Source organism: Alligator sinensis, unplaced genomic scaffold, assembly GCF_000455745.1.
Source record: "Alligator sinensis unplaced genomic scaffold, ASM45574v1 scaffold1499_1, whole genome shotgun sequence".
NCBI lineage: Eukaryota > Metazoa > Chordata > Crocodylia > Alligatoridae > Alligator > Alligator sinensis.
The window spans coordinates 845945-857147 of record NW_005842494.1 but is presented as its reverse complement, the minus strand read 5'-3'; the positions used below and the strand labels follow the sequence as shown (position 1 = coordinate 857147).

Below are 11203 nucleotides of genomic sequence, written 5' to 3'. Positions count from 1 at the left end.
GGGAAAGAGATTTTGTTTTTAAACCTTGAGAACCCGGTACTTAAAAGCCCATGATGGTATTTGCATGACTGACAACGCTAACTCTCATCGCTAGGATCCTCAGAGTCCCTTCTCCTTGCCAGGGAAAGATAATTAAAAGCTGTAGATGGCCCCTGTGAGCGGTAATAGATTAATTATCCCAGTCACGCTGGCTGTCCTCTTCACCCAGACACTAGTTTACCAATTCAGTCCCTCTGTTTAATGAAACTGGAAGGATCGCTGCCCAGGAGGCAGGCTGGGCTGTCTCTCCTTCTAAACGCCATTCTTGCTGGGGAAAAAACACATTGCAAAAGTTCCCACAACTGACTAAAGACCTATTCCTGTCAGCATAGCTGCTTGATAGGTGCTGGAGCTGGATGGCCCTGGAGGTTAGGGAGTGGGATAGCGAAGCTCTTATTAAATTACCAGCTCAAATCAGCTTGGGGGATGTTAACCTGAATTCCTCACCCTCTCTTGGATGTCTGGGGGTCAATGGAATAAGGGTTTGGAGGTGTCGGACCAGATCTGGAGGACACGTTTACTTCACCAGTTGGGTCGTTGTAATTAGGACAAACTGGGCTGTCTGCTGGCAGTCTTTGCAGAGCAATCAAGGACTCCCAGCAGGCCCTAGCAAGGAAGTTTCCCCCCATCCCCACCCTTGGTGGAGATCAATATAGGTCTGCACCTTTGGTTATACTGTGCTTAAGTCCTTTGCTTTGGCTTCCTGTTTGTTTAACAGAGATAATAAGGCTTCCCTAAAGTAGGACAGCTTTGAGTATTTGCCAGGTAATGCTTATAAATCACTTTGGAAAGAGAAAGTGATGCACAGTATTATTAGATGTATTATCTCCCCTGCTGCAGGGTCTACAGGGAAGTGAAGATACCTGGTGAAATTTTGGAAGAGGCAACATTTCATGAACATCTGCAATGACTAGTGACCCTGCACATCCCAGTGCGACTCCAGCCACCTCTCCCTGCACTTCTCTGAAGGGCCCACTGAGACGTGGTTGGGAATGACCACGTGTCCTGCCCTTCCTCCTGCTGTGGGTATCCATCTCCTGCAAACAGGTGCTCTCAGGCGCTTCCTAACCCTGCACCTGGGTTTTGATGAAACGGTGAAGTTTGCTCTGTGCCTATTAGGGTCCCCATTTCATTTTCTATAATGGGCAAGTGTCATATAAAAAAGTTAGAGCCCTCCTTGCAAGAGGGGCTAGGTTATTCCAGGTCACTGGCCCAGTTGCCACAGCATCTCCCACAGGCTATGCCGCCCCGCCCATTGCAGGCTGAGGTGTAGTTACCTCCCTGGAGGCCCTTCCCTAGTGTCTGTGTCTCTCCACGTTACCACGTCCCCTCCCGCAGCAGCCGTGTCCCTTTTCCCCTCTTTCCCAGCAGCTTTCCAGCATTACTGTTCTCTCAGGCGGCGGTGACCTGGAATTTGACAGCTTCCTGATAAGAGGCCTGCGATTCTCTTTATCTCTCTGGAGTGAATTAGCTTGCCTTAACACCTTTGTCGCATTTTCCTCCACCCTCCCTCCTCCCGCTGACCCCCCACAGCCACAGACAGGGAGCTGCCAGATAAAGGATCTTCTCCCGGGCCAGTCTTATAATTAAACACCTTCACATGCCTACAGCAGGATCCCGACTGGAATTCAGGATGAGTTTAACCCTTGGAGTCGTCCTTCCCTGCAGCTCACCAGCGCAGGCTTCTTCTGCCTTTTCTATCTCTGTTTAAATTCCCAGTGCCTCTGCACTGATGGCAGCACCAGGGCGGATGCACTGCGAGGGGTGGGGTGGCTGATTTATACACGACTAACACCCCCACGCACAGGCAGAAGCACGGCCCATGGTTACAGGTCTGACACTGATTTCCTCCGTGGCCTTGGGTGAGCGATGTAGCCCCATGGCTCTGGCCCTCCTGTCTACAGGCAGAAGTAATGCTTGTCCCAACGAGCAGAGAGCGGTGCAAAACAGCCCACATGCAGCTGCCTCACACTATCATCCATCCATGGGCACTCAGGAGTGGAAGAAACTTGTGCCCTAAGGAGCCTGGCTTCCCAAATCTGTTTGCACGGCAGCCATCGATGGCTGGTCCCACTCCCATCCTCTTCTAGCATTGTGGCCCTTCCTATTCCTTGCCGACTGGGCATCTCCCTCCCATCCCTGGTGGCTTTGTCTTCCCTCTTACTCCAACAATGTGCCCCCAGCTGCCCCTCCTTCCCAAAGCGCTGGGCTCTCACCGAGCTGTTCTGGCACTGGACGCTGGAGCTGTTGAAGCGCAGAGCTGGTACGCGATGGATCACGCCCTGGATGTTGAGGACGCACTCGTAGCCCCGCTGGCCCGACTGGGGCTGGGGCAGGTTTCTGGCTTTCAGTGTGATGGGCTTCACCTCCCCTACGGGGATAAGGATCTCTTCCGTGGGAAAGAGCTGAGGGCAGTCCTGCAAGGAGGAAACACAGAAACCAAGTTAGAGGACACGTGCCTTCATTCAACCCTAAGCCTGGCCATACTGAACTTGGGCATTCGGGACACAAGTCTGGGTTTAAAGCCTGGGTCTTTATCTGGTTCTTTGCTACTTTCCAGTGGTCTTTGGGCTGGAGTCCAGCATGTCTGATCACAGTGAATCCTCTTCGCCTTTCTCCTCTGCCCACCAGGAAAAATAACCCCCAGTCATAATTTCCTGTGAAGGCGCGGAGCTGATATCTCCACTGCAGTCGCATGAGAGGAGACGTTGCTATTCAGGAAACAAATAGACGACTCCGTCCTCCTTCCAGCTTGCTGAAGGTTATGGATTTTATCTCCCGAGATGCAAACCCCGGGAGCCCCTCACCCTCCGTCTCCTCCTCCGCGGCTGGAGGCAGTGCATTATCAACCGCCTCGGCTCCCCGGCCCTGGAGGATTGGGGTTTTACTCCGAGGAGGAGGAGGTGGATCGGAGGCTCCTGTCACACACTAAAACCCTCTCTCCAGGTTTCTTCTTTAATCTCGTTTCATTACCAGCCACCGCATGAGCGTGCGTCACTTCAAAAACACACTGATCACCACGGGACAGGCTTCCCTCTCGCTCCCAGGAGCTGTTTCTTTGCCGTCTTTCATCTTAGCTGAATTATTTCTCTCTCACAAGGATTTCAGAGTCTGCAGCCCACAAATCTTCCCCCCCACCATCCTCTTCTGCCTCTGCCCATCACTTCACACCTCGGGTTTCTCTAAAGCAGCCTCCTCTGCAGAACTGAGGCCTGTCTCTAGGGCTAGGGACAGAAGTTACAAATCAACCGGTTTAAGGCATCCAAAACTGACAGACAGAACAGAAGTTCGGTGCCTGTAAACCACTTTCAAACTGGCTGAAACTAGTTTAAGATCAACCTGGTTGAATCTAGTATCAGACTTAACTGATTTGGGTCAAACCGGTTTGTGCAACTTCTGTCCCAGACCTAGGAGCCCGGAGTAAAGGGCTGGGTACGGTCAATGTGCACTGCGCAGACCAGCAAGGGAGCTGTGTGCACGTGCGCGCCACGTCCACAGATTTGCTGTGTTTGCTGGATTTACCGCACAGGGCCAGATAAGGAGGAAGGCTAGTCAAGGAGATGCCAGACCTCTGCAGGGATGAGCGCTGATGTCCCTGTAAGCCGAGATGATAACTCTCCGCCTTCTCACCAGATCCTTTTGCCTCAAGGACTCTCCTGGAAATAGTTCAATACCCTAACGCTCTCCCGTATGAACAAAACCAGGCTGTCATCCCAGGAAATCCTCCCGTTTTCTAAAGGGAACTGAAGGGCCTGGCGGGCAGCAGGGACGGCGCTGCTCGGGGCGGGCTGGCGATTCAGACAGACGGGTCTCACGACTCAAACCAAAGTCTCCCCTCCCTATTGGGACGGGATCGGGAACGGCTCCAGCAAAGACACTCGGGGAGTCAAATGCAAACAGTCAGAGCGGCACTGCTCAGGCCCTACGGCGCCGCATCCCGCCAGGTCAGAGTTACAGCAATTAGAAAGGCAACCGAGGAAACGGGGGGATGAGGACGGGACTACTCAGCCGCAGCCCGTAGGTCTGGCGGGGGAAGCAAGACACACGCACAAATTCCACTTGAGGCTTTTCCTGCTTCGGTCTGAAGAAACTTGTGTAGAAATGAAAAGGAAAGAGCAGCTAATGGGCTCCTTGTGCCACAGGGCTGAACAATCTGACTCCTACAGAGCTAACAGACTGTGACAGACTCCGGGGGAGAGTCTAATATAGCCTGGGATTTATCACTGGAGCCCTCTCTCCTATCAAAGGGAAGGCTAAATGGGCTGCTCACCTGTAATGCACAAATCCCTGACCAGGAGAGCTGGAAACGGACCGGGATGCAGGCTCAGAGCTGGGGCTAGAATAAGAAACCCAAGGCAACTATAACTGATCCCTTCCATGGGAAGGGAGGAAAAGGACTCCTTCTCAAACTGCAAAAGGCTTCCAGTCTTGATCAAAGATCAAGTGACAGACTGGGCTGTATTAAAGATTTGGCTCACATCATTTCAAACTCAAATTAAGGTTTCAGAGTCCTTACCCAGAGCCGAGTGAAATGCTCACTATGCAAATGATTTCGTCTTTGAAATCCGTGTGATTTTGAGCTCATAAAACCTTTTGAATCTCGAGATGTTTTATTACAATTTTCCATGCAGAACTGGCCAATACAATTTTCCTCTGCCTGGGTGTTTGCAGCTAATGAGCCAAAAAAAGTCACGATGCCAGAAACGGGGACTTCTGGAGAAAGTAACAGGGGCAAGTGCCAGGTGATCTCAGGTCAGGAACAGGGCCGGGAGCCAAGAGGTCCTGAACTCTGCTCCCACGTCCATCGCGGCCTGGGGCACAGCACGTGATTATTGATTATTTGCATTGTTGTAGTGCCCAGGGGCCCCCGTGCAGGGATCGGGACTGTTGCAAGGTGCTGTACGCATACACACGTGCGCACATCCATGCACACACCACTGAAAGATTGCCCCTATCTCAAACTAGGCACATGAGGAGGCAACAGGTGGACACAACACTCACGGGAACGCGGATGAAGCTTTGCACTGACAGCATTTCTAGATGCAGTTAAATAAATGATGGCTCGATCAAATGGCTCTCGGGAGGGGAGTATCATTAACTTCATTTGAGAGACAAGCAAACGGGCTCTGGGAGGGGCAGAGACTTCCTCACATCCCTGAGGAGCAGGACGTCTAAGTGGGTATCTAGGGTTAATGCCCAAGGAAGCTTTTCTATCCCTCTAACGTGCCTGTATGTCCTGCTAGCACAGGATGAAAGTGCCTCCGCATCAATGTACCTGCCCCCATAACACCCCTGTGAGGTGCCAGGGGTGTTCCCAGTGTACAACGAGGGCCACAGAGACCAAAGCCCAGATCCTCAAAGCTATTTAGGTGCCCGAGTCCTACTCAGACCTCTCACTTCCACTGATTTTGTGGGAAACGGGCATCTAACCACCTGCCCTAGTGACTTGGCCAGGCTTGTGACAGGTGGGTAGCTTGTCTCCAGCTCCGCGCCCGACTATCCTTGCTAGCAATTCAACCAAGTCACCTGGATGCCAACAGAGGCAGAGCTCTCCACACCCGCTCCAGGCCGGGCTATCCATGGAGCAAACTCACAGATCTCATTAGCGATCGCTAGGTAGGCAAGCTGGAGCTCCCTGCCCAGTTTACGGCCATACCGGGGCTCTGGTTCCTCCTCTGGCTCAGGCAGGCTCCTAATGAGAAACAGACACTGTCCAGCTGGAGAGAGTCAGTAGCTTAAGTGACTGCCTCATAAACCCTCTTTTTAATGGCACTTTTCCTTATATATTTTTTATTTTATTTCTAACAGAGACTTTCACGGATTAGCAGCCAAGAATGACTTGAAACGGCAGCCGAGGGAAAGCTGGCCATCCTGCCTTAGAAACATGACCTTTCTTCCCATGCGCCAAGTTTACAAGCTGGAGGGGAACGCTCCCCCTAGGAAATGCCGAGAGGCTCCAGAAGCACAGGTTGAACCCAGCGGAGGATTAGACACTCTGATCCACTTTGCAGGGGTCTTTAAATGATACAGATGCTTTGAAGAGCTCACGGCGCTCATCCTCGAAGAAGGGGCTTCTCCCCTAGCGTCGCTGAACATATTTTTTCCTTCCTCTCCTTATTGTGCATTGCTAACCAGAACCCGCTCTCCACCCCAGAGCTGGCTGTATTGGGCGATCCTATATTTTGCTGTTAAGACATCAAAGAAGAGCTAAAACAGACCCAGAATATGCCTAGCTCTTTTAGATCTCTTTAAGAAGCCCATCTTTGGGAACCTCTGGGATGAAAAGTCTTCTGGAACTGTAAATGTATTTAATGTGCTTTTTTTAATAAAAGCCCCAAAGCAAATAACAAACAAGCAAAATTCTAGCCACTTTGCTGTAGGAGAACTTCAAGATTTAGCCCTAAAAAATGAATACGAGATAGGTCATTAACCTTCCTGACAACTGTTATTCACTAGGCAAGCTGAGTTCTGCAGAAATGCTGTCTCCTACAAAGAGAAATCAAATCTGTAGAACTGAGACTGCTGGTAGCCAAAAAAAAAAAAAAAAAAAATTTCTATCATCATTAGAGGCAAGTAGGGCATCCTGGATATTTTTCTTTTACCAGAGGTTTCACTGGGGAAAAATGTCACATTGGGACCCTGGTGAAAAGAGCGAGTCAGTCAGGCTGTGAGTGCATTGCACTCTGGGCACAAGGGAAAAATGCAGCCCCTCTATGTTGTTTGACAGCTCCAGTGATTGCATTAATAAGGGGATATCCATTTTGGAATGGAGGGAAAGGGAGGAAGATGCCATGTAGTCAACTGCACAGGGCACTTGTAGGGACCACATCGCTGCTGGCTGTTTTTACTGAATTTATCAGATGAGTGAATGAAGCTAGAAAACCCGTAGGGGCTTGAGGAGGGTGCTGGGTTTGTTCAGAAGTGGCATGCATTACAGAAAGCACTGCTGGGGGACTCCACTCCCCATTTCCAATCCCAGCCCTCTGCTGTGCCTCAGGTTCTTTCAACAAAAACCTGTTGCTGCGATAAAGCATGCAGCTAACTGTGCACACGTGTCTTGGTACACGGTGTTCATGCAAATGGACACACAGCTCTGTGCACAGGTGGTCTGGGAGGCTGGGTAAGCATCTGGGTATACAGTTGTGTTAGTGCATTCTTGCAAACACACAGGTCTGTATTTGTGGCTGCGGCTGATGTATATAGTCTGACTTCTAGAAGAGAATTTCTCAGAGAAATGACTCAGGTTGGGGCATTCTGGCAGCTGTGTGAATCATTCTGCCATCGTTAATACGGTTTGCTTGTTTGCAAATGGTTTACACAGAAATGCCACACTCAGCTGAGCTAGCTGCAATCAGAGCTGCCCAGCTGTGTGGCAAAGGCCCTCTACTGCTGACAACTAATGGGGATTCTCCTCTCGTGGCACGTGCTGTGCAGTTCTGCATGTCTGCGGAGTGCACTGTGAAAGGGGCAGAGAGATGCCATCAGTGGAATAGGCAATTTGTTTTATAATCAGTTTACTTTATTTTCTCATTCATGGAAATTAAATCCTGCAGCGACTTAGAAAGGCCATTACTACCTCCTCGTGCTAAACAAACACACATCAGACTCTCTTATTATCCTCCCTGAGTTCTGTACGCTGCAATAAATAGGAATCTTAAGACAGTCTGGAGAAAGACAGGACTCTAATGCATATGTGGCATAGACTATTACGGACCATCCCGTCGGTGAAGAGTCTTCACACACAGTTCACGGAGTGATGATTGCATTAGGTTTCCAAGGCACCTTTATCCTCAAAGATTGCAAAGTACAATGAAATGCAGCCACTTCTGGAGTGGAACAGAGTGGCTCGCCGCCGGAGGGGAGGGGGGGGGGGGGAGCCATTACAAGCTAGATTCAAACTGGTTCGCTAGGTACCTGTACTGAGGTGGTGGCGATGGCAGTCACGTCACTTCCCAAGAAAGTAGGAGACCTGGTTCTGGGCCCTGAGAGGGAAGTGGCCTAAACACAAGGCTATGGGTGAGGCTGGGTGGAGGTTCTTGTCATCCCTCCTGTTGAAGCTGGCCCACCGGGTAGCCAAGAGAGCAGAGCCCAAGTCAAAGTCACTCTGAGGCCCAGTGAGGACTCCTCTGGAAGCAGCAAGTCCCAGGTTTTGGTCCCCGCTCATAGCATCATTTCCCTTTTTCTTTTGGGACAGTGGTTGTCTAATGCAAAAGGCCTAAGCAATGCTGGCAACGGGCAAGATGGAGCCTGCCCCTGTAGCCTAGCGGTAACAGTACCCCATTGCTACCCTTGGGCCAAACTACCCTACCACAGAGGGGCATTTCCCAGACCCAAGCATTACAGGATTTGACCCAACAGGAACAACAGTGAGGGCCTTCTCATCTGAAAACCTTTCACGAACATCACACATTACAAGCAGGTGTAACGTTATCAACATTAATCCATGTGGCTGTGAGCCAGACCCGGATGGTTGTTGATGGTGTAAATCTGGAATTTAGTGGCTGATGTCAGTGGCACTGCTCTTCACTTACACCAGTGGAAAGGGAGATAGGATTTGGCCCTCGGAAATCAAACACAGAAAGGACAAACTGAACCGAAGCTGGGCTCTTCTCACCGGTGAGGTCCCACGACCGGACCTTTGGTCCTGTCTCTTGGGTTGTATGAATTCATTTGAAGCCTGTGTCTTGGCCCGCATTTTGTAAAGTGCCGTGACATTTCCAGCACCAAGATTACCATCAATAATAAATGAAAGCCCAGCAGTTCAGATCAGCCTGCTGTTCTTCAGTAAACATCCCTGTGCATGGCCTAGCTGCGGTGTAGCCCCACTCCCTCCTATAGGAACACAGGGGACCTCTATCTTCTCATCCCCTATAGATTCAGATAGCGCCACCCCACCCCACCCCACAGCAGTATAGATGTACACCTCCCCATGCCCCTTCCCAAATGACAGCAAGCGCTCTAGCTGACAAGTAACCTTAAAGTTAAGGATAAAAAGGGGTTTCCAGTAAATCCAAACACACCATTTCACAATGGGAGAGTTAATCTTGTTGCATTTAGGTTTTTCATTCCTGCAAATTCTTTTCCAGGGTAATTGCAAAGAGTTGCCCAATAGCTACATATTCAACAAACATATTACGCCAACACTTAGGCCTAAATCCAAACCTCATTGAAGCCAATGGAAAGTAACCTACTGCCTTCAAAATGGGCTTTAAAACAGATCTCCAACACGATCCAGCTCTTTGAATCTGTGCACTGAAAGGTTGGGATGGTGGTGGGGAAAATGGGGATGGCTCAGTTTTCTTTTATTTCTTTCACAGACCCGCAAGCAGTGCTGAAAGCAGCAACAGACACAATCAGGTGCAAAGACATCCCTCCAAAAGCAATAATAATTCAAACCAAAACGCTAAGGAGTCAGAACAGCACTGAGATCTGGCGCTCTATTAAGCTCTGATTCCAGCCCCCTGATTCTGCATCTCACACGTGGAAATGACATTATCCGCACACAGTGGACATCAAAGAGGGACTGGATCCCACATTCTGGGAAGCTAATAGGATTGACTTGGTTCTATCACTCCACTGGGATGGGACGTAAGAATATATTTATGTATCTACATCCCTCTTCGTCTGCATGTTTTATACATTTACAGACGCATTTGATAGCTATAAACCTCAGACACACGTGCACGAGCTCAGCCCCTTCACATGCATTCAAATCATGGTATAGGCCTGATCTGAATCTCCAGGGGTGCATCTACATGTTCATTAATGCGCAGGGCTTACCGCGCATTTAATCAAGTACTAAATCAATGCACAGTAACCAAAGTTACTGTGCAGTAGCACTGGCGAACGCCTTTTTAGTGATGCTACTGTGCAGTAGCCAAATAATACTGCGCAAGAGTGTATTAACACTGTCCATGATGTGACGTGCTACTGTGGAGTATTATTAGCCTACTGTACAGTTAGTGTCTCATGTAGACATGCCCCAGAAATAGGGAAATTCAGACTTAGGGCTCCATCTGTTCCACCTTGGGGATCAGAGCAATGTAGGATGGCTACAAGGTCCCTGCAGGGCCTCTACTTAAAAAGACCTTGCTTTGGGTGAGCTGTAGGTGAGACCCAGGACTCTGCCTTTTCAGTCCCTCGAGCAGGGAGATTTAACCATGCAACTCCTGCTGATATTCACTGAAGCCACAGGCTAAAACAACAGCTGAGGAAACAGCAGTTTATTGCTTTAACTTGTACAGCATCGATCACCTGGGTTTCGTTCGGCTCCTAAGGGAGACACCGTGCTAGGGGCAAGAGGTTTTGGGCCGATGGAAGATGCCCACAGTCGGGGAGCTCCACTCTGGGTGAAAGGTGTCCTGTGCTTATTGTGCCGACGAACCCGGATCAAATGGGCTGAGTTGACAAGTTTTCAAGGGCCAGCGCCGGAGACTCAGCCTGAGATCTGAGCACAAAGCCAGGCTCCATCTCGTACGTCCCGGCTGGAAAGAGGCTTGGTGGAGCAAATGCCATTCCTCAGCAACATCAGGTGACCCTCAGTGCTCAGAGACCTCTCTTGCCTTTCCCCAGCTGCGACTCTAAACACATGCAGAGAATAAGTCTGTGGAAAATGAAGATGCCCATTTTGCACTGTGCCCTCTGGGAACGGCAGATGAAGGGCTTTGGGCACCATTCCTCCTTCCACAAGCACTGGCAAATCCAACAAGCACCCAAGGAAGTGGACTGAGGGCATCCTAGGAGATCTCCGCAGGGCACAGCGACAGAGGGGCACTCAGCTCCATTTATTTTAACCTTGTAGAGAGCAGCAGATAAAGCTAAATTAAACCTAAAAGCTCGAGAGGGTTTCCACACCTGTATGAATGCGGTGGACGATGCTGCGTTCCTGGACGGAGGGGCACGCCTGTGTGCTTCTGTGTGTGCCCCCTCCCCGCACGGAGCCCATTTGGGTTGAAATATCATTCTTTATGGTCTGATTCCACAGATAACAAACCCTTTGTTACGAAGGGAAAGAAGCCGGCGAGCACGGACATTTAGCCAATACGTCAGGTCAGAACGCAGCAGGAACGCCGTCATCTGAATTGTTCTGAGTGAGGAAACTCTTTACCAGACATTTACTCAATTCCACGTATTAGCAGGAGCCAAGTGCCCAGAATAAAGGCAG

General features: G+C 50.1%; 1 protein-coding gene across 1 annotated transcript in view; it reads right to left on the bottom strand.

Annotated features, from left to right (window-relative positions):
- The window catches only part of PLXNA2 (plexin A2), a 249898-nt gene that overhangs the window by 66582 nt on the left and 172113 nt on the right, over positions 1-11203 (bottom strand). Inside the window, 1 exon segment of the mRNA XM_025212958.1 lies at positions 2256-2456. Within this exon segment, the coding sequence (XP_025068743.1) occupies positions 2256-2456 (201 nt within the window).